The sequence below is a fragment of the Chrysochloris asiatica genome, unplaced genomic scaffold (assembly GCF_000296735.1).
Source record: "Chrysochloris asiatica unplaced genomic scaffold, ChrAsi1.0 scaffold00297, whole genome shotgun sequence".
NCBI classification, from domain to species: Eukaryota; Metazoa; Chordata; class Mammalia; order Afrosoricida; family Chrysochloridae; genus Chrysochloris; species Chrysochloris asiatica.
This window is the reverse complement of record NW_006408815.1, coordinates 1,578,970-1,603,246: the sequence shown is the minus strand read 5'-3', so window position 1 is coordinate 1,603,246 and position 24,277 is coordinate 1,578,970. Positions and strand designations below refer to the sequence as shown.

General features: G+C 37.9%; 1 protein-coding gene across 1 annotated transcript in view; it reads left to right on the top strand.

Annotated features, from left to right (window-relative positions):
• The window catches only part of PITRM1 (pitrilysin metallopeptidase 1), a 60,000-nt gene that overhangs the window by 20,036 nt on the left and 15,687 nt on the right, over window positions 1–24,277 (top strand). Inside the window, exons 8-15 of the mRNA XM_006874743.1 lie at window positions 7,559–7,685; window positions 7,972–8,060; window positions 8,905–9,033; window positions 10,005–10,118; window positions 10,331–10,427; window positions 11,113–11,247; window positions 13,230–13,368; window positions 20,293–20,409. Coding sequence (XP_006874805.1) covers window positions 7,559–7,685; window positions 7,972–8,060; window positions 8,905–9,033; window positions 10,005–10,118; window positions 10,331–10,427; window positions 11,113–11,247; window positions 13,230–13,368; window positions 20,293–20,409 — 947 coding nt within the window. The remainder of the gene's footprint in view (window positions 1–7,558; window positions 7,686–7,971; window positions 8,061–8,904; window positions 9,034–10,004; window positions 10,119–10,330; window positions 10,428–11,112; window positions 11,248–13,229; window positions 13,369–20,292; window positions 20,410–24,277) is intronic.

The window sequence follows — 24,277 nt, the reverse complement described above, 5'->3', positions numbered from 1 at the left end:
TGATTGTTTCTTATTGGTCATGGTTATTGTTTTATTATTTTTATTATTGTTATTAATGTGGTCAGGAGATGGTCTTCCCTCTTCGTCTGTAAATCGTAGCAAATGTTGTTGGGTCTCGTCTAAGTGGTGGAGTATTATTTTGTAGCTTAGCTATATGGCCACGATTGCTATTTCTTCTTATGGGAAGTAGGGAGGATAAGTTCCCACCTCCAGGAGGGATGTGTAGTCAACAAGAACTCTACATGCGTGGGTGTGCTGTATCGGCTTATTTTTATTGGGATCTCAAGCCAGGGCAGGAAGATTTGGGGTGGGAGGAAGTTATATCGCCTCTGGCCCTTCTGGGATATGCAGCTGTCCAAGCGGCCTGGCCCTGGTCTCGCTCTCTAAACTCTGCAGTCACAGGAGTTACCCGCAATCTCCGCAGGGAAGAGTCCCCAAATACTCGCTTTTCTTTATCCTTGTTAGTGCAGTTTCTCAAAAATGTGAGCCCAGGAGAGACTATGATAGTCCAAAAGCCATGGGATTGGTATATGAACGCCCCCTTTATGAAATCCCACTGATAGCTAGGAGTGGGGGCAGTGAGCTTAGCTGCAGAGACAGTTGGAGGATGATGGGTGATGTTAAGAAGCTGCTGCAGCCTTTCTTACACCCTCCAGAGTTCCTCACACTCTGGACATGGGTGAGCTGCACCCGGCTGATTTTTATTGGAGTCTCAAGCCAGGATGGAGAGACTTGGGGCGGGAGGAAGTTGTATCGCCTCTGGCCCTTCTGGGAGACACCACTTTCATTAAGGGCCAGCCCTGGCCCCGCCTTCCAAACAATGCTGTCGCGGGAGCGCCCCGCAGTCCCCGCAGGAAAGAGTCCCAAAATACGCGCTTTTCTTTATTCTTATTAGCGTGGTTTCTCAAAAATTGTGAGCCCAGGAGAGATGATAGTCCAAAAGCCGTGGGACTGGTATATGAACGCCCGCTTTGTAAGATCCCATTGCTAGCTAGGCGTGGGGGCAGGGAGCTTAGCTGCAGAGACAGTTGGGGGATGATGGGTGACGTTAAGAAGCTGCTGCAGCCTTTCTTACACCCTCCAGAGTTACTCACACTCCGGGCGTGGGTGAGCTGCACCCAGCCGATTTTTATTGGGGTCTCAAGCCAGGGCGGGGAGAATTGGGGCGGGAGGAAGTTGTATTGCCTCTGGCCCTTCTGGGAGACACCACTTTCTATAAGGGCCAGCCCTGGCCCCGCCTTCCAAACTTTGCTGTTGCAGGAGTGCCCCCGTGGTCCCCGCAGGAAAGAGTCCGAAAATACGTGCTTTTCTTTATCCTTGTTAGCGCGGTTTCTCAAAAATGTGGGTCCATGAAAAATTCTGATAGTCCAAAAGCTGTGGGACTGGTCTATTAATGTTTACTTTTGCGAGATCCCGCTAGTTTTTTCCACCGGAGCAAGTCCCTACCTTTTCTGGTTGTCCTGCCGTACCAGAAGCCCTGCTCTGTTTTTTTGAGAAGGTCTCCTTGGTCTTCAGTAGACATATGCATCCTAAAACTGTACTCACCTTATATACCCCTATTGCACACTTTCAGTTAATCATTTCTCCAAAGAGTGCTGTGACTATTAGAGAAAAGATCTTTAGAGACCAATATCTGGACACTGTTGTTGTTTTTAAATGTTAGCAAGTTGATTTGACCCACAGCGACTCTGTAAAGGCTTTCCGAGGAGCAGCAGATGGTGAGTTTGAACCACTGACCTTGTGGTTAGCAGTTCAGTGCTTATCCTACAGCGCCTCACCAGAACTCCATCTGGATGCTAGGGTACTAATTATTACTGTGTTTTCACTGTTTCTAAGTCTGAGAGTCCACCACTCGTTCGTTAGTTTGTCTACTGTGGTGGTTTGTGAGTTGCTGTGATTCTGAAAGCTATGCCACTGGTGTTTTAAATAACAGCAGGGTTTCCCATGGTGGACAGGTTCAGATGAGCTTCCAAACAAAGACAGACTAGGAAGGAAGGAGTGATGAACTACTTCCAAATATTTAGTCACTGAAAACCTAATGAATAGCAGAGAAACACTGTCAGATATAGTGCTGGAGAATGACTCCCTCAGGTTGGAAGGCACTCAAAGTGCGACTGGGGAAGAGATGCCTCCTCAAAGTAGACTTGACCATGATGATGGGAATGGAGTAAAGCCTGTGGGAGAAAAGTCCACGGGACCTTCATTTGCTGATGGGGTACAACTCAAAATGAAGAGAAACAGCTGTAAACATCCTTTGAATATCGGAACATGCAATGTATGAAGTACGAATCTGGGAAGATTGGAAATTATCAAAAATGAAATGGAATGCATAAACATCTATGTCTTAGACATTAGTGAGCTGTAATGGGCGGTATTGGCCATGTTGAATCTGACAACCGCATGGTTTACTATGCTGGGAATGAAAAATTGAAGAGGAATGGTGTTGTATTCATTGTCAAAAAGAGCATATCCAAATCAGTCATGAGGTACAACACTGCCTGTGATAGGATAATATCCATGCACCTAAAGGGAAGCCCAGTTAATACCACTATTATTCAAATTTACGCACTAACCACTAAAGCCAATGACAATGAAATAGAAGAATTCTACCAACTTCTTCAATCTGAAATTGATCAAACATGCAATCAAGATATATTGCTCATTACTGGTGATTGGAATGCAAAGGTTGGGAGCAAAGAGGGAAGGATTAGTAGTTGGAAAATATGGCCTTTGTGATAGAAATGATGCTGGAGAACGCATGATAGAATTCTGCAAAACCAATGATTAGTTTATTTTTAAAAAATACCTTTTTTAGACAGCATAAGAGATGACTATACACATGGACCTCAACAGATGGTATAGATAGAAATCAAATTGACTACATATGTGGAAAGAGACGATGGAAAAGCTCCATATCTTCAGTGAAAATAAGGCCAGGGGTAGACTGTGGAACAGACCATCAGTTACTCATATGCAAATTCAAACTGAAGCTGAAAAACATGAAAACAAGTCTACTAGAGCCAAAATATGACCTTGAATATATCCCACCTGAATTTAGAGATCATCTGAAAAACAGATTTGATACATTGAGCACTAAAGACTGAAGGCTGGTAGAGTTGTGGGATGACATCAAGAACATCATACATGAAGAAAACAAAAAGTCATTGAGAAGACAAGAAAGAAGGAAAAAGTCAAAATGGATGTCAAAAGAGACTCTGAAACTTGCTCTCCAGTGTAGAGATGCTAAAGCAAATGGAAGAAATGAAGAGGTCCAAGAGCTGAACAGAAAATTTCAAAGATCAGCTTGAGAAGATAAAGCCAAATATTACAACAAAATGTGCAAAGATCTGCAATCAGAAAACCAAAAAGGAAGAACACAGCATTTCTCAAGCTGGGGGAACTGAAGAAAAAATTCAAGCCTCAACTTTCATTATTGAAAGCTTCTCTGGGCAAATTGTTGAATGATGCAGAAAGCATCAAGAGAAGATCGAAGGAATACACAGAGTCACTGTACCGAAAGGAAATGGTTCATGGTCAACTGTTTCAAGAGATAGCATATGATCAAGAGCCAATGATCCCGAAGGAGGAAGTCCAAGATGCATTGAAGGAATTGGCAAAGAAGAAGGCACCAGGAATTGATGGAATAAAAATTGAAATCTTTCAAGAAAGTGAGGTGGCACAGGAGGCACTCACTCATCTCTGCCAAGAAATTTAGAAGACAACTATCTGTCCAACTGATTGGAAGAGATCCATATTTGTGCCCATTCAGAAGAGAAGTGACCCAACGGAATGCAGAAATCATCTAACAATCTCTTTGATATTCCATGCGAGTAGAGTTCTGCTAAAGGTAATACAGAAAGAGCTAAAATCATACATTGACAGAGAACTTCCGGAGGTTCAAGCCTGATTCAGAAGAGGCCATAGAATGAGGGATATCATTGCTGATGTCCGATGGATCTTGGCTGAAAGCAGAGAATATCAGAAAGATGTTTACCTGTGCTTTACTGACTATGCACAGGCTTTTGATTGTGTGGATCATGACAGGCTATGGACAACATTGTGAAGTATGAGTATTCTGGAAGACCTAATTGTGCTCATGAGGAATCTATATATGGACCAAGAGGCAGTTGTTCGAACAGAACATGGGAACACTGAATGTTTTAAAATTAAGAAAGATGTGTGACAAGGTTGTATTCTTTCACCATACTTATTCAACCTGTATGCTGAGCAAATAATCTGAGAAGCTGGGTTCTATGAAGAAAAACGTGGCATCAGGATTGGAGGAAGACTCTTTAACAACCTGAGATATGCAAATGATACAACCTTGCTTGCTGTAAGTGAAGAGGACTTAAAACGTTTACTGATGAAGATCAAAGAGCACGGCCTTTGGTATGGATTACATCTCATTGTAAAGAAAACAAAAATCCTTATGACTGGACCAATAAACAACATTCTTATCAATGGAGAAAAGATTGAAGTTGCCAAGGACTTCATTCTTCTTGGATCAACAATCAACACTCATGGAAGCAGCAGCCAAGAGATCAAACAAAGTATTGCATTAGGCAAATCTGCTGCACAAGACCTATTTAAAGTGTTGAAGAGCAAAGATGTCAGCTTGAAGACAAGGTGCGCCTGACCCATGTCATGGTATTTTCAGTAACCTCATATGCATGTCAAAGCTGGACTGTGAATAAGGAAGACTGTAGAAGAATTGATGCCTTTCAGTTATGGTGTTGGAGGAGAATATTGTAAGTGCCATGGACTGCTAAAAGAACCAATAGATCCATTTGGAAGAAGTGCAGCCAGAGTGCTCCTTAGAGGCTAAGATGGCCAAACATTTGTCTCTCATACTTTGGACATACTGTCAGGAGGGACCAATCTCTGGAGAAGGATGTCATGTCTGGTAAGGTGGAGGGTCAGAGAAAAAGAGGAAGGCCTCCAATGAGATGGATTGGCCAAGTGGCAGCATCGATGGACTCAAGTGTGGCAACAGTAGTGAGGCTGGCCCAGGATTTAGCAGTGTTTTGTTCAGCTGTGCATACGGTCGCTATGGGTCGGTACTGACTCAATAGCACCTAACAACAACAAGAAGTCTGAGAGTAAAAAAATCTGAAAAGGTGTTAAAAATGCTTGTTTTTAGGCACTGTCGAGTTGATTTTTGACTCAGCACTGACCCACAACGTTTTCTAGACTGTAATCTTTCTTGATTTAATAATTTTAAAAAATAATGTTTTATTGTGCTTTCAGTGAATGTTTACAAAGCATAATTGCTTCCTATTTGCCGATATCCGTACAAGTTGTTCAGTGACAGTAGTCAAATCCATCACATTATGTCAACATGGTGTTCCAGTTGGTCTGTGTCCAGTGCCCCATTATCGTCATAGCTATGTTTTAGAGTCATTGTTGACATTTTGGTCTCATGTAGATTTCTTTTTTTATTGGAGCATCACAGTGTCCTTTACTTTGTGTATCAATCCATTATTTTTCCATTTTGCAGGGGATAAGTCAGGCTCAAGGTTTAAATGGTATCTGAAGTCTATAGTCTTTCAGGGAGTCCTCTAAGTGGTCCAGTAAGTCTGGGGTTTTTTTTAAATTGGAGTTTGGTTTGACGTTTTTGTGCTGTTAGGATGGTCGGTAGTGGTCACCCAGCACTATCGAGTTCTTGGCGCAGGATAGATGAGGCTCTGACGCACATAGGCTCCTTGCCCTATAGACTAGTTTCTTTGCTGAGACTGTGGTTACCTTCTTTCTCTATTGCTCCTGACAATTAAAAACCAATAATTGTGTCTTAAGATGGTTGCTTGTAAACTTTTAATTCCCTAGATATTATTTCCCTCCAGGAGGCAGAACTTGAACTTTGTGAACTATACCAGTTATTGACTTGTTCCCTGAGACTAAGATCCTAACTGTGTCTTCAAACCCAGAAAACCAGTCTCACAAAGTATTTGGATATGTCACAGAAGTAACTGTAATCGTCTTCTGTTAATATAGGTGCCCACACATATGTACACATACATACAGCTGTACTACTCTCTGTGCATACTACTGTACACACCTGGGCCTGTGCATACACACACATGCCTATGCACACATGTATGACCATACACTCAGTGTTGGTTATCATTTGTGGTATTGGAGACTGTAATATTTACGGAAGTACATCATCGGGTCTTTCTCCCCTGGAATCACTGCATAGTTCAAACCACTAATATTTTCATTAGCAACTAAGCACTTAACCAGGGCTCCTTTTATGGACACTAGTTTCCAAATCTAAATACAGTTGAAACCGCATTTAAAGAAAAATATCACCTCTGTCATCTGTGTTTCTGTATATCTCCTCCCACTTAAATAAATGTGTCACCTTAAAAATATTCATAGCTTGAAATGTATAGGAAAGATTGAATTTTTGTGAAATTCTTTATTTTGATTTTTAATCTTATTTGGATGTATTATATAGCTAAAACCAGGGTCATCAATTACTCAAATAACTTACTTGGTGTTTGCAACACCTTTATTATCGTGGTGATGGTGGTTATGTGTTGTGGAGTCAGTTCTGACTCATAGCGACCCTGTGCAGGGTTTCTGAGGCTGTAAATCTTTACAGGAGCAGAAAGCCTCATCTTTCTCCCGCAGAATAGCTGGTAGTTTCAAACTGCCGACCCTAAAGTTAGCAGCCTGATATGTAACCACTACGCTACCAGAGCTCCTTACCTTTATTATTGATTAAATAAAATAAAAGGTCACTTTGTTTGTTGTTGTTAGGTGCTGTAAAGTTGGTTCCCACAACCAAACAAAACACTGCCTGGTCCTGCCCCATCCTCTAATTGTAATGTTTGAGCCCATTCTTGTAGCCTCTATGTTAGTACACTTCATTGAGGCTCTTGCTCTTTTTTATTGACCCTCAAATGCCATCTTCCCGAGACTGGTCAATCTTGAGAACATATCCAAAGTACATGAAACAAGTCTCATCATCATCGCTTCAGAACAGTATTGTGGCTGTACTCCTTCCAAGAGTTCTGTTTCTTCTTCTGCCAGTTCGTGGTACATTCCGTCTTCTCCAAACACCACAGATTTATGAGTTTTGCATTGAGTTTCTTCTGCGCAACTTGTGTTTTGTTTTTACAACCAAGTTATTTTATTACAAGATACTAATAATTAAACTTCTGTTTGATGTTTGTGAGAGTCTTGGTGACGTAGTGAGTAGCACATTGGGTTACTAGCAGCAAGGTCAACAGTTCAAATCCACCAGCTGTTCCCAGGGAGAAAGAGGAAGCTTCCTGCTCCCATAAAGATTTACAGCCTCAAAAACCCTACATTACATAGGGTAGCTTTGTGTTGGAACTGACTCGGCGGCACATATCAGCAACAACAACGTGGTGTTTGGAGTCAAATAAATGAGGGAAAAATGCATTCGTATATGTAAAGTTTACTTCATTATGGAAACTGGCCTGTTATCAGCTGCTGTATATTGTATGTTCTCCATTTTATGAAAAATACTTCACTGTTGGCTGCTAATCTCTTAAATGAAACTAATTAATATATCTTCTCTAAATTTCAGGTTCTTCACTTATGGTAATTTCCAGCTAGAAAAACACCTGAGACAAATTGATGAAGAAGCTTTGAGCAAATTTCAAAAAATCGAACCAAGTACCTCAGTGCCAGCTCAGAAGCCTTGGGATAAGCCTGTAGGTCTATACAATCAATAATTTTGTTTGAAACTATACTGTTAAATATATCAGACTTGGACTTTGTATTAATAATATGATTTTAATACAGTATGGGTACTGTACAAGGTATTTAAGAGCTTTTCAAGCCTGTGGAATGATTATTTGTTTAAAAAGAAAGCTAATATAATGGAAAGCATCTTTTGGACCTGTTCCCATATCCAGATAAAAATCAGTTTAAAGCTGTTTTGGATCGTCATTTAAAAAGACCGAATGCTTTTTTTAAATAAACTGTATTATTTTACAGAGGGAATACCAAATAACATGCGGCCCGGATTCACTTGCCACAAATTCTTCTAAGCAGACAACTGTGAGTGTCAGCTATCTCTTACCAGAGTAAGTATCAGTTGTAAACACAGCAGTAGAACACTAAGCAGGTTAGAATATTAAGTAAGAAGTGAATTCTGCAATCAAGTTTAAATTAATGTGTAGTTAGAAATAAGCGTTGAGCAGGTTTTCATGGTAGAAAATAAAATCAAGAAAGATTTGTGACAACATCTGAGAGGGTTCTGGGGGAAAATTACGTTTGGTAGCAGTCCAGAAGAAAACCAGTATACTTCCTTCTGTATTTTAAAGCTTCCCATACCATCTAAGGAGAGCTGACTTAAGTTAAAGCAGAAGGGTTGTTAACATTTTGGGGTTCACTGAACCTTTTGAGCATGAGGAGAATACTATGATATATTCACATCAGAAAAACATCAGGTATAACAAAACTGTGTAATTCTAGGGATCTCATGTACAAAATATTAAGAAAGGAAGGCTGTTACCTTAGCTATAGCATTGTTTGTTCTGTCTGCCATTTAGTGCAAATCCCTTAATCCCATCTCAGTTTCTTACTCACTTTATGAAGTTGATTTTGTAATTGTTATAGATAAATGGTGATAATAAATTAAAGTACTTGACAAACTCATGTGGTAGGTATTAGGTACTCTGTTAAATCAATATTATAATTTGGTGTCATTAAGATTAGAAAAAATCACAGTATATCAGTGTTTCATAAGGTCAAAGAATAATCGTTGTACTTGACGTGTGTAATAATTAAAATGAAGGTTGAAATGCAAGAGTATTGTAGAACTTCAGCTTCTTTGGAAGTGATTGTGAACTTACTGGTGATTATTATAAGGACCATCCATTTTTCTTTTTATTCTTTCCTGCCCCTCTCTACCCCTTTTAAATGAAGAATCACTGATATATTTGAAGCTTTCACACTAAATCTTTTGTCTTCACTCTTGATTGGCGGACCCAACTCTCCCTTTTACAAAGCCTTAATTGAATCTGGACTCGGCACAGACTTTTCTCCTGATGTTGGGTAAGTTTTGTTGTTAGGTGCAGTCAGCAGAGCTCAACTACTTATTTCGTCTCCAGGGAATGCTCCTTAATATTAGGAACGAGTTTTGTTGTTTTGTTTTGTTTCTGAAGTTTTTATTGTGTATTGAGTGAAGGTTAGCAGGCAGATTCATTAGCTTTTCCCTTAAGCAATCATATGTTTTGCTTCATCTCAATGACTACAATTCCCTCCCTGCAACGACAGTTATCCTTCCTCCTCTCTGTGGCTTCCCTTTTACATCTTATTTTTCACAAATCTGCAAAGCAAAAATTATTTGTACACATACAAAACAAAAACACATATTCATTTGAATGTTCAAAAGACACATTTTTCAATCTTGTGTTCTGCCCACAGGCACAGTCTTGCTCATTCCATGGACCTAGAGTCTGCAATTGCTCTAGGTCTCCATGCTGTTGCCTCTGCTACTGTCTCTGCCATCACTTCTCCTCTAGGTAGGGTCCGGGAAGGAGTTTTATTGGCTGTCACAGTAGCAGGGGGTGGAAGGTGCTAACCACCCTGCACTTCAAAGGCCCACACCTCTCCTAGAACGCAAAACTCATTAGATTGGGGTTCAGGGTGAAGTTATTTATATAACCTGGAAGGAGACATTTAGCAAAAGAAATGCAAACAAACAAAACACAAAAATGAGAGCTTTCCTAAGATCGATTTCTGCCTGTTTTGAAAGGATTCTAAATATCCTTTGAAATCTTAAGATTCTGTAAAACTCAATAGATCTCTTTGTTTTCTACGTTTATTTTGCTGTAAGTGTAAGGTTTGTGTAGACTTTTAGAAATGAGAATGGGACATAATATACATGTAATGTGAAAATATGAGAATACTGTTTGGTTTTTCTAGTGGAGGATTTGAAAATTCAAGTTCAAAGTTTTAGTCTGTAGCCTATTTGATGAAAGTATATGACTTCTAATACATCGTCTTCTATTTTTTTACTCTAGATATAATGGCAGTACAAGGGAGGCCTTCTTCAGTGTAGGCCTACAAGGGATTTCAGAGAAAGATATTCAGACAGTTAAAAACATTATTGATAGGACATTTGATGAGGTCATTGAGTAAGTATGCCTTATTTGCAGTGATTTACTTTCATGCTTAATTCATGAATGCTCTATGATAAAGTGCATGATCCTTCTCAAGTTTATAGTCTTTTCTTTATGTAATAAATAAAGCATATTTTACTTCATTGTTAATTATTTTAAATATTTGCTACCTTGCATTCCTAAAATACTTCTTTTCAACATCTCAAGTTCTTGATTTTGTTCTACAGAAAAGGATTTGAAGATGACCAAATTGAAGCTTTACTTCATAAAACTGAAATCCAATTGAAACATCAGTCTACCAGCTTTGGACTCATGTTGACATCAGTATGTTGTGACTTCTCAACTGGCTCCTTTTTTAAAAAAAACTTTTAAAATGATTGGTTCTTCACAACACTGAAAAAAATTGAGGGGGCTTCAAAAATGTATGGTAAAATTTCATCCAATTCCATTTTCACAAACTTTTTGAAGCCCCATCATACAGACTGACATGGGTATCCCTTCCATTTGGACTGTTGAGCATGTATTTTTCAGAAAGTTATACAGCAGTTTCAGAGCTGATGTAAATTTGCTTTCTTAATTTAGCTTTTATAATATCCAGCCTGTTTTTTTAATTACATAGTCATTGTCTTTTTACTAGTTTATTGGCTTTCTGATGATAGCTTATGTTTTTTATGTGAAATAGATTTAAGTAGAATACTGATAAGGGGTAGAAATTTATGATAATTGGTCCTCTTTTAGAAATTATTATTTTGTTTAGAAATTAATATTCCCCCAAATAATTTAAACTTATGCTATTCATTTTATTAGAAAAGTTGTGTTTACGTGAGCATAATATCTGTTCTTCTTGCCAAATAATGGCTCAGTTTTTGTTATAAACAATCACTTTAGGATGCTTTTAAATATAGAATCTAAGATCTTAATACAGTGTAAATAAAGCCTTTCAGATTTTCTGGGGTAGTGTAACATTTGTAGTATAATATGCATTGTGAATTTAGAATTTTTCTCCTAGTTCATAGCTTCTTGCTGGAATCATGATGGGGACCCTGTGGAACTCTTGAAATTAGGAAATCAAATGGCTCAATTCCGGGAGTGCCTTAAGGAAAACCCAAAATTTTTGCAAGAAAAAGTAAAACGATATTTCAAGGTAAGCAAATTGAAGAATTTATGTCTATAATAGTGAAGTTGGATTTTATAATAAACAAAGGAACATAGGAACATAATCTGTATTTCTGCTAATGAATAGGTGATATAGTTTCTTAATTATTAATTAAAATTTAGATGCTTATATGAACTTTAAGGATCTCTGGTAGCGTAGTGGTTATGAATCGGGCTGGGAACTGCAAGGTCAGCAGTTCGAAACTATCAGCTGTTCCGTGGGAGAAAGATGAGGCTTTCTGCTTCCTTAAAGATTTACAGCCTCGGAAACCCTGTACAGGGTCGCTATGAGTCGGAACCGACTCCACTGTGCACATAACAACAATATAAACTTTAAGGAACCCAGGTGGCACTGTAGGGTAAGTACTAGACTGCTAACCACAAGGGGGACATTTCACACCTACCATCCAATTTGCGGAAAAATTTCGGGGCTGTCTGTTTCTTTAATGATGTACTGTCATGGAAATCCTCTGTAGGATCGCTCTGAGTTGGAATCAATTTGATGGCAGTGGGTTTGGTTTGATTTTTGGTTTTAGATTAACTTTGAAAAATTCTGTTTTTTAGATTGTAATGCAAGGCTTTTATATATATATGAATACGTATGCTTTTAAATTTAGGAATGCATGCATCTACATGTAGATGTACTAATAAAACATTTGCCTGTATTTTTGTTCTTTTTAAAAAAACAGATTATTTAAAATATAAGAACAGTGACTATCCTGGTTAATTTTCTTTAATGGAAATCTTTTGATGTTTGCTTGCTTGTTTTCCTAGATTTCTAGGCATTTGTATTTACTGTGACTTTAGAATGAAGTTACTGTGATGGGTAGGGTTAATATCTGTATTAAAACACAACTCTGTTGTAATACAGGCCATTGTTTTAGACACAGAACACAATTTGATGTGCAATTTCTCATGTTATTTGACATAAAATTTTTGTATACTCTAATTCTCCCACCTCTTTGTAGTCTTACAAAGGAGCTTTTTTTGTGTTCTGTAAATTATTGACATAAATAAGAGAAGCAAGCTAAGTCTTATAACACCTTTAGTTATAGTAGATTAACATTTAGTTTGTCTTGACATTTAATAAATTCTAACCTTTGATGTTAATCATTATAATGAAGATAAGATAAAAATAGTTATTCTGTTATATTAAATTTACACTAAAATCAAAGACTTATAGTGTTAAAAAGTGCAGTTTTCTTTTCCAACCAAAGTGTAAAAAACTTTTTGAATATTCATGTTTTTATGATGAAGATATGTTGTTTTTAAGTGCCATTGAGTCGTTTCTAACTCACAGTGACCCTGCATAGGGTTCTGAGGCTGTAAAGCTCTGTGGGATTGGAAAGCCTCATCTTTCTCCCATGGAGCGGCTGGTGGGCTCAAACTACTGACCTTGCTGTTCAAAGCCCAGTGATTATCTTACAAGGCTGCCACACTCAGTTAACACATAATGACCATAGTAATGGTATCATCAGGGGGCTTCGTTTATGGAAAAATGGAATTTTTTTTGAAGCCCCTCTTGTAATACTAGTAATAACGTAAGAGTTATGTACTTACTATGTGCTATACATGGCTCTCTAGGAGCTCTGGTAGTGTAGTGGTTACGAATCGGGCTGCAAACCTCAGGGTCAGCAGTTCAAAACTACCAGCTGTTCCGCGGGAGAAAGATGAGGCTTTCTGCTCCTGTAAAGATATACAGCCTCGGAAGCCCTGTACAGGGTCGCTATGAGTCGGAACCGACTCCACGGCACATAACAACAACAGCAACAACATACATGGCTCTCTAACCATATGTGTCTTAGATAATTTCCTCTATAAAACAACACTTTGAGGAGAACTTTTTATTATCACCATTTCAAAACTGGGTAAATGGAACTACAGAACCAAGAATACAGTGGCAGAGTCTGGTTCAATATAATAAGCCTTACTAACTTAATTACTTTAACTTTTTATTTTTATTTGTTGCAGAATAACCAACATAAAATGACTTTATCAATGAGACCAGATGACAAGTATTACGAGAAGCAAACACAAATGGAAACAGAAAAACTGAAGCAAAAGGTCAATTCTCTTTCCCCAAAAGATAAGGAACAGATATATGAAAAAGGTTAGATATTTTGTTTTGTACTTAGTAATTAAGAATATAGCCTTGTAAGGTGACAACCTGGCCTTATCTCAAACCCAGTGAACTGATTTAATAGTCAGAGGCAGGTAATTATTTCAATTAACAAATATTTATTGGGCATCTATAATGTTCCATCCTTACTCTCAGAAAATTTGTACATTTGTTTGAAAGGTAAGGAGGAAATACTTGAAAAGAAGTTGATTTATAAGATTGATAGATTTTGTAAATTTTAGGAATTTTTTTATTTACCATAAGTTATTATATGCCAGTAAAATTTGTGTCATGTTTTAAAATATAACTATTGTCGAATGAATAACATAGACTGTATTAGCTATGAGTTTAGAAAGAAGACAGGTCAGTTCAATATATAGAATTAGAAACTCTCACTGAACTAAATAAAGGACTTTTGCTGGTTATGAAGCAAAACTACATGATGTATAGGTAGACCTGGTTAAGACAAAGAAATTGTACAGTGTGCTTCTTGTTCAGAGGATGATGAATAGATAGCTGTGTACGAAATAAAGTGTTTGGGATGGATGAAGTCAAGAATGAAGAATTGTGGAGGGCTTTCACCTAAGACTGCTGTGTATGCACTTCATGTATTAAGCTTTGAGAAGTTGTGGAAAATGGTGGTACAATTCAGGATAATTTGAAGGCAAAAGAGAAAATCGTCAAAGTCTAGTAGAAGCCTAAGCATAACATGAAGAAGACATACGCTACGATGGCTATGCTGGGAGTACAGAGAAAAGTACAGATTTAGGAGACCTTGTAAATATTTAAAGACTTAATTGAAGTCAGGAAAGGGAAATGAAACAGCCCAATTTAAAAATGGACAAAAGATTTTAACAGATACTTAAGAAGATACACAAATGGCAAAACAAGCATGTAAATTGTTATTTATGTGGGGGAATGCCTTCATTCATAGAACAATGCATCACTATTTAATTGGAAATACAAATTAAAACTAATGATTACAATTCTATACCCACTAGACTGGCTAAAGTTTATTGTAAAAAACATGAACTATTGCCAGTACAAAATGTTGCCAGTGATGTGAAGCAAGTGGAATTCTCATAACTGGATGATGAAAAGTAAAATGGCATAACCACTAAAAATTGTAAAATCTGTTTTATAATTTTTTATACTGTATATTTAAGAGAACTGAAAACTTACATAAAACCTGAAAGAACTTAAATTTCCATCACCTGGTTAACAAACAAATACATCCAACAATATGGATGAATATCAAGAGCTAGGTGAAATAAATCAGTTACAAAAAAATACATGTATATCAAATGAGTCCATTCATAGGAAATCCTAAAAATGGCAAAAGTATAATGACAAAAAGCAGAGCAATAATTGTTAGAAGCCAGAAGTTTGGACAGGAGATTGTCTTGTATAACGGCATGAGAGAAGTTTTCGGAATGACGAAAATGTTTCATTTCATGATTATCGTGATTACATAACTTTATACATTTATCAAAATGCACTGAAATTTATCGTCAGTAAGAAATTACAAAATTTAATAAAAAATTAATAGGTTTTATTGTGTGTAATTTATGCCTGCATAAAGCCTGTTAAAATATATATACGGTACACTATCATGTTTGGAAGGAGCCTCTGGTAGTGTAGTGGTTACGAATCAGGCTGCGAATCACAAGGTCAGCAGTTCGAAACTACCAGCTGTTCCATGGGAGAAAGATGAGACTTTCTGCTCCCATAAAGATTTACAGCTTCGGAAACCTTGTACTGGGTCACTATGCGTCGGAACCGACTCCATGGTACTTAACAACAACAACATCGTGTTTGGGGAGGAGGAGATATATATATATATATATACATATATATATATATACACACTCATATGTATACATGTGTATATATTTCTTTCCAAAGTATGAAAATTTGGCTGAAGTTATATGAGGAATCATGCTGTTAAGTACTGTGCAGTCGGTTCTGACTCATAGTGATCCTGCACAGGGTTTCCGAAACTGTAAATCTTTATGGGAGCAGGATGCTTCATCTTTCCCTCGCGGAACCGATGGTAGTTTTGAACTGCTGACCTTGAGGTTGGCAGCCCGACTCATAAACCACTACACTACCAGAGCTCCTTGAGGAATCATAAGGTTATCAAAAGGAGTTGACTTTAGGTGGAAAATAAGTAATCCCATTTTGATCATACTAAGATCGAGGTGTCTTAAAAAAACCAAACTGCCATCCAGTCAATTTTAACTCATAGAGATCCTTTGTATAGGATATTTCTAAGCTCTAAATCTTTACAAGAACACAAAACCTTCCCTTTACCTACCTCCTGCAAAGTAAGTAGTTGGTGAGTTTGGACTGGCCAGCCTTTCATTTAGCAGTCTAGTACTTACTCTACAGTGCCACCAGGGCTCTTTTGATGTGTATAATAAAGGCAAAATTATTGTTAATCTATATTCTTAATCTTTTTACTAGTGAATTTTTGCTGAAACATACAACTATTTTAAGCTGTTTAGTAATCATGAAATACTCTATACATACTTGTCTTTTGTTAGTGTCCCATGACATGTTTCAATTTCTCATTTATTAAAAACCATCTATAAGTACACAGGTAGTCCCATGCCTAAGCAACAGCATGTATGTTTCCTAAATTATTACAGATTCATAGTTTGGCCTCTTAGCGTGCTGATTTAAAAATACCTTATATATTTCAAAACAAACCATTATGTTAATGAATGATGACTCATTTTACAAAAGCATGTTTTGACCTTACAGATTCACTGGAGTTCCTTTAAAGAAGGACATAATACTAGTGCATTTAAGGATTATATCAGATCAGTAAATCCTCAAGTATGACTTCTGTGTTTGGAATCTTTCTGCATTAAAGCCCAGTCTATAGGTAGACATGAATGGTGAATTAGATATATATGTTTTACATTTAAAGAGTCCACAATCATTTTGGTTAATTGTAATATGTTCAGTATTATGAAGGGATATAACCTCGACCATCATCAGGGAGCTTGTGATCTGGTGAAAGAAAAAGAGAAAATTGTTAGACTTTTTATACAGAGTACATTTAAACCAGGAGCAGTTGTTTAAGAGCTGAATGTATGAAAGGAGATGAACCCTTAAGAACCAGTAACACTGGACAGGTGAAGGGGCAAGAAAAGACTTTTTCAGGTCAAGAATATGTAGTGGAAGTGAAGAAACACAGACAACAAATAAATGTCTTGAGTGACATGGAGTCAAGAAACTCAGGCTGATTAGGGAGATAAAGACCAAATAAGGGAAGGCCTTTAAAGTCAGTAGGTTTGAACTTAATGCTGTGGAAAGTTCATTTAATAAGGATTGTCTTGTGACAGTTTTATATCCTGGATTTTTTTTTTTTCCCATTTGCAGACTTTTTGACCTCTGAAACCTTGATACCTGATTTTGACCTCAGTTGCTTGTATTCCTCCAAATTCCTGTTGTTTCCCAGTCTGTTACTCAGTTCCTCTACATCGTATTCAACGCCCACTCGCTTTCCAGTGTGTCTGGTCTCCTTTCCCTCTGTTTTCTCCATTGAGCTCTCCTTTGTAAAATCCCAGCCTTTCATCAGTTCAGCCATCCATATGAGCAGTTTATAATCTGTTCCATAATCAGACCCTTGCCATGTTTTAGCTGCTGATACTGAACTTCTCCATGGTCTTTTCCCACAGATGTAGTCAATATGATTCCTCTGTAGTTCAGCTGGTAGAGTCCATGTGTATAGTTCATTGCCTTTTAGGCTGTTGCAAAAAGGTATTTGCAATATAAATAAGTCATTGGTCTTGCAAAAGTCAGTCATGCAATCTGCAGCATCATTTCTATCACCAAGGCCGTATTTTCCAACTACTAACTCTTCCTCTTTGTTTCCAACTGTCACATTCCAATCAGCATTAATTATCAGTGCATCTTGATTGCAGGTTGGATCAGTTACAAACTGAAGAAGTTGGTGGTTGCTGTTGTGTGCTGTCAGATTGGTTCTGACTCAAAACAGTCCTGTACAGGGTTTTCTGAGGAGCTGTCCAATGCTTATCCGACAGGTGGCGGCTGTTTGTAAGTGCTGCTGGTCAGTTCCGTCTCATAGCAACCCTGTATAGGGGAGCAGCTGGTGTGTTTGAACTACCGACCTTCCGGTTAGCTGTTCAGTGCTTACCTCAAACTGCCACACCAGTAGAATTCTTCATTTTCATCATCACTGGCTTTGGTAGTTGGCTTGTAAATTTGAATAAAGCGGCGTTCATTGGCCTTTGTTCCAGGCATGTGGATATTTTCCTATTACACACACCATTGTACTTCGTGATATCTCATGAAATATTGTTTTTGATGATAAATGTGACATAATTCCTCTTCAATTTGACATTTCCAGAATAGTAAACTATATGATTGTCTGATTCCAAATGGCCCGCATCAGTACATTTCAGCTGACAGAATGTTTAGGGTATCGATCTTTATGCATTCTATTTCATTTCTGACAACTTAGAATTTTTTAAGTTGTACCCCATCAAGAAATTATACTCATTATACTCTGGAAATTTTGTGTAGTGGTTACGAATCTGGCTGCTAACCTCAAGGTCAGCAGTTCAAAACTACCAGCTGTTCCATGGGAGAAAGATGAGGCTTTCTGCTCCTGTAAAGATTTGTAGCTTCAGAAACCCTAGGCAGGGTCACTATGAGTCAGAACCGACTCCACGGTACTTAACAACAACAACATAGCATTATGGTCCATTCTAATTTGAGGTGGTAGCTCTTCTCCAGTCATATTTTGAGTTTCTTCCTGCCTGAGGGGCACGCTTTCATGCTGTTTTCATCTTCTGGCGCTCTAACAATGTTCCACTGCTCTTCATAAGATTTTCAGTGGATAACTTCAGAAGTAGCCTGCCTTTCCTCCTTCCTACTCAAAGTCTAGAATCTCAGCTGAAACCTGTCCACCATGGATGACCCTACTGGTATGTAAAATATCAGTGGTATACCTTCCAGCATCTCACCAACACACACTCCACAGTAGTGTGACAGACAGACAGATGAATCTTCAGATGGGATATTCTCATGGATGATTAATCATTTGGGGTTTGGGGCAGGGAGAAATACCAGAGCTACCTGTGGGTAAAGGTGAGTGGCCTAGGAAGTTTGTGGAAGAATGAAGAGTATGTCCAAATGGCAGGAGTCTCACACAAGTTGCTTACATGAGCCTGGAGGAGAAAAGGTGGTGTTGAATTAAAAAAACCTGTCTCCTCCCTCTTCTGAGCTATGTGAATTATAAAAAGAAACAGCCTCCACCTAAAAGTGCTATGCTGTTGTTAAGTGCCATTGTGTCAATTCTGACCCATAGCAACCCTGTATAGGGTTTCCAAGGAGCAGCTAGTGAGCTTGAACTGCGGACCTTGCAGTTCAAACAACTTTGCAGTCTAGCACATTAACCCACAGTGCCACACCAGGATTCCAAAAGTGCTATAGAGTACGTAATATCTTTTATCTTAAGACCAAGACATATGGGACCACAGTTAGTTGGTCATGGAAATAGCTGTTTCAGAATGTGCGCCTGAAAAGTCAGAAGTAAGAGAATTATTTTGAGTTGTACTTTCCTAGGGGCACAACAGTAGGTAGCAAATGTATTGCATGAGATACTTGCTGTCCATGAACTCTAGTCACTTGATACTCTGGATTTCCATCTCTAAATGAACAGTTATTTGATAGCATGTTCTCAAGGAACTGTTGTGATAGCAACTTTAAAAAGGTAGAAATGGAACATTAATAAAGCTAACTTGCATCCTTTTAAGTTAGATATATTAGACTCTATGAGTAGTCTATCGTGAGATTGAGTTACATTACTAAGTTGATACAGTGTCGCCTGTGAGTCATGTTTATGAAAGGGTGCAACTTTATATAAAGCTAAGTCAGGAAGTATGTGGGGGAAATCCCATTATGTTTTAATTATATTTTTTATGAACTTTTTGAAGCCCTATTGTATTTGACAGAATTTTAAACTATGAAGGTTTTTCACATATACCATTCCATTTTATCCTTTAAAAAAAATTACGAGAAACTTTTGGATTCTCTCTTTCACAGACTCTCTAATTCTCTGGAATAATTCCATGAAAGAGGAGTCCTTATCTCTGATTATATATGACTATAATCCTATGGTCATATGAATACAATCATAAAAATATAATCAGGCCCCAAAAATGTAATTTTAATTATTGCTATAATTTTTGAAATGTATATGATTATTAACACATTTTGCTGGGATGAATGAAAATAAAATTGGCGAAAACAAGTGTAAAAGTCAGCAAAAATGATTTGAGAATCCTAAAGTATATTACAAATTTGATGAGGTGATAATGGAAATTTGCTTAAGTAAATCTCTGCTCTCTAGCATGATTTCTTTTAAATAATTGAAAATAAGAATTGGAAAAAGTACTACCTACTAAGCCAGTTATGCTTCTAAATCATGCATTTGGAAACGGCAGATGCCTTAGAATGTTTATGCTGATAATACGCGCCTACCAGTTGGTAAAGAGTTGCTATTGTGGTGTGGCACTGTGGGTTAATGTGCTGGATTGCAAAGTCGGTTTGAACTGCAAGGTTGGTGGTTCAAGCTCACCAGCTGCTCCTTGGAAACCCTATACAGGGTCGCTCTGGGTTGGAACCGACTCGACAGCACTTTACAACAACAACAACAATAATGCAGCACTGTAGGATAAGCCCTGGACCACAGTGTCAGTTTGAATTACAAGGTCGGAGGTTCAAACTCACCAGTGGCTCCTTGGAAATTACTATGAATCCGAACTAACTCGTTGTCACTTAACAACAACGACAATACGGCATAGGAGATAAGTTTCATAAAACCTCTTAATTACCGTCCTGACTGTACATTGCCCTGTTTCCTTTTCTTTTTTTTAGGTTTAGAATTAAGAACTCAGCAAAGTAAGCCTCAAGATGCCTCATGTCTACCAGCTTTAAAAGTTTCGGATATCGAGCCTACCATACCTTTTACTGAGGTGGATGTAGCATTGTCAGGTCAGTGCAAATACTGTTATTTTTGTGGGTACACATCTTCTTTAGAGAACCCTAGTGTTACAGTGGTTACATTCTCAGCTAGTAACTGAAAGATTGATGGTTCAAACCTGCCAGCAGTTCCATGGGAGAAAGATGTGATAATCTTCTCCCATAAGGCAGACAGCCTAGAGAATGGAATGGTTCTTCTCTGTCCTGTAGAGTCATTGTGAGTTGAAATCGACTTGACTTGTTATGGGTTTAGTATCCATAGAGTCCTACAAGGGTAAGTCAAAAAGTAGGGTTACTAGGCTTCTGATTCATACAGGCATGGTTTTGTTGCAAATAAAATACATTTCAACATATCTCTGTGATCCGTGGATAGCTACAAAGAAGTTCACTCAGTTATATACTTGTCTTAGTCTCCTTAGGGTGCCTTCAAAAAAGAGCCAATCAAAACAGTGACTTCTGAGGCCATTTGCTGGGCCAGTTAAATTCCAGGCAGAAAGGTCAGCTTGGAGGGTTACAGTGGCTGTTATTTGAGATTCCAAAGAGGTAATCTTAATGTATTTTGTCAAAGGACACAGAACAATAATGAGGGCTTGTTACGAAGAAGTTTCAAGAAAATTTAAAACTGCGTTGGTGAGAAAGAAAGCCAGAAGAACACAGCACTGAGGAATTTTTCCCCATCAGAACAGTGCACCTATTCTTTCTTCTAGGGAATCAATAGCTGTTCTATGAGAATTTCCTTGGGGAACCTTACCCCATTTAACCAACAGCCCTCATCTACCCATTTAGACTTCTTTTTGTTCTCAGAATTCATAGAACATTTAAAAGGATCATGATTTGAGTTCTTAGAGGATGCCCAAACTCCTGTTATGATGTGGTGTAAATGGAAGAGCCTTTTTGAAATGACCTACATGGGCCTGACCATATGGAATACACAGCAATCAAATTAACTACATTTGTGGGAAAAGGGGGTAAGAAGTTGACTAGCATCAGGAAAAACCAGGTCAGGAATCAACTGTGGACCAGACTATCAACTGCTCATAGGCAAGCTCAGGTTGAAGCTGAAGAAAAAATTAAAACAAATCCATGAGATCCAAAATATGACCTTGACTATATCCCACATGAATTGAGAGCATCCAAAAAACAGATTTGATGTGCATTTGACATTAATGACCAAAACCCAGAAGAGTTATGGGATGACATCAAGAACATCATACACGGAGAAAGCAAAAGGTCATTAAAAAGACAAGAAAGAAAGACAAAATGGATGTCAGAAGAGACACTGAAACTTGCTCATGAACATAGAGAAGCTAAAGCAAATGAAAGAAATGAGAAGTAAAAGAGCTGAGCAGAAAATTTCAAAGGGCAGTCCTAGAAGACAAAGTCAAGTATTGTAATGAAATGTGCAAAGACCTAGAGTTAGAAAACCACAAGGGAAGATTGCACTCAGCATTTCTCAAGCTGAAAGAACTGAAGAAAGCAATTCATGCTTCAGACAAATTATCAGAAGGGACCAGCCCTTAGTGCAGGACATCGTGCTTAGTAAAGCGGGGAGTCAGTCAGCACAAAAGAGGAAGACGCCCCCCAGGAGATGGATTGGCACAGTGGCAGCAGCAGTGGGCTCAAAGGTAACATTTGTGAGGATGGTACATGACCAGGAAGTGTTTTGTTTTGTATTGGGTCGCTATGAGTTGGAAATGACAAGATAACACCTAACATCAATGGACAAAATATTAAATGATGAAGAAACCCATCAAAATAAGTTGGAATACACAGAGTCACTGTACCAAAAGAATTGATCTGTGTCTATCCATTTCAAGAGGTAGCATGTAATCAAGAACCAATGGTACTGAAGGAATAAGTCTTAAAATACACCAAAGGCATTAGTGAAAACAAGTCTCCAAGATATGACAGAATGCAAATTGAAATATTTTAACAAAGTGATGTAGCACTCATTCTATTCAAAGAAATTTGGAATACAGCCATCTGGCCAAAGAAAGATGACCCAAAGAAATGTTGAAATCCTTGAATAATATTATTAATATTACATGTAAGTATAATTTTGCTGATGATAATTCAGAAATGATTGCAGCAGTACATCAACCACAGGGAGCTGCCAGAAATTCAGGCTGGCTTCTGAAGAGGACAGAACTAGGGATCTCATTGTTGATGTCAGATGGATCTTGACTGGATGCAGAGAATACTAGAAAGTTGTTTACTCATGCTTTATTGACTATATAAAGGCTTTTGACTAAGTGAGTCATAACAAATTATAGATCACATTGCAAAGATTGGGTGTTCCAGAACACTTAATTTGCTCATGAGGAATCTGTACATAGACCATGCATCAGTCATTAGTATGAAACAAGAGGATAGTGAATGGTTTAAAATCAGGGAAGTTGTGCACCAGTGTCCTGTTCTTACACCATACTTATTTAGTCTGTATACTGAGCAAATAACATGAGAATCTGGATTATTTAAAGAACATGGTATCAGGATTGTATTAAAGAATCTTTAACAACCTGTGATGTGCAGATGGTATAAGTTTGTATCTGGAATCAAAGAGGACTTAAAGCACTTACTGATGAAGATCATAGACTATAGTTTTCAGTATGATTGAACCTCAAGGTAAAGAAAACAAAAATTCTGGACCCGTAAATAACATCATGATGAATGGAGGAAAGATTAAAATTGTCAAAGATTGAATTTTGCTTGCATCCACAATCAACACTCCTGGAAACAGCAGTCAAGAAATCAAATGACAGGTTGCATTATGCAAGTCTGCTAGAAAAGACCACATTAAAGTGTACAAGAGTAAAGATGTCAGTTTTAAGACTAAGGTGTGCCTGACCCAAGCCATGGTATTTTCATTTGCTTCATATACATGTGAAAGTTGGGTTAGGGTAGAAGAATCGATATTTTGAGTTACAGTGTTGAAGAAGAATATTAAAAGTACCATGAACTGCCAAAAGAACAAATACATCTGTCTAGGAATACTACTTGGGAAGCCAGGATGACCAGACTTAATCTCTCTAACCTTGGACATGTTATCAGGAGGGACGCCAGGCTTGATAAAATAGAGGGTCCGTGAGAAAATGGAAGACCCCAATGAAATGGATTGACACAGTGGCAGAAACAATAGGGTCAGACCTAACAACAGTGGTGAGGATGGTGCAGGAAGTGTTTTGTTCTGTTGTGCATAGGGTCATTGTGAATCAGAACCGACTTGACAATACCTAACAACAACAGTAACAACAAATGGAATAGCACAGAATTTTGCAGGCTATGTTAGAAATTGTAACCATCAACCTTCAGAAGCGTATAGAGGTAGATGGTGACTATGTTGAGAAACAGTAGCTTCACATTTTGATTTTTTGGTTTGTAAAGGCTTCTGTGATTTTGTAGCAGTACATTTTGGCTTACCTCATATTTCGATGCAGCATTTAAATGTCCCTATTAAGGACTTGCGGTGTGGTGTTGTAAGATTAGTACTGGACCTCAAATGATTTGGTTTGAACCACAAGGTTGAAGGTTCAAGCTCATCAGCTGCTCCTCAGAAACTTTATACAGGGTTACTATGATTTGGAACTATCTCAACAGTTTTTAACAACAACAACATTAACTTACAGGTATTGGTATTCACATTTCGTGTAAGTTATTTTTATCACTCAGTATCAGATGCTTTTCTACTTAGTAAGAGTCTTGTGTTTAAATTTTTGTGAGTGGATTTGATACTATTTTGTACTCCACTGCTTCTCGAGTTAGATGAGGATTTGAATTGTGCTGCACCTGTATCGTTAAGGAGTGCTGATGGCACTGTGAGTTAAGTGTTGTTCTGTTAAGGAGTGCTGATGGCGCTGTGAGTTAACTGTTGTTCTGTTAA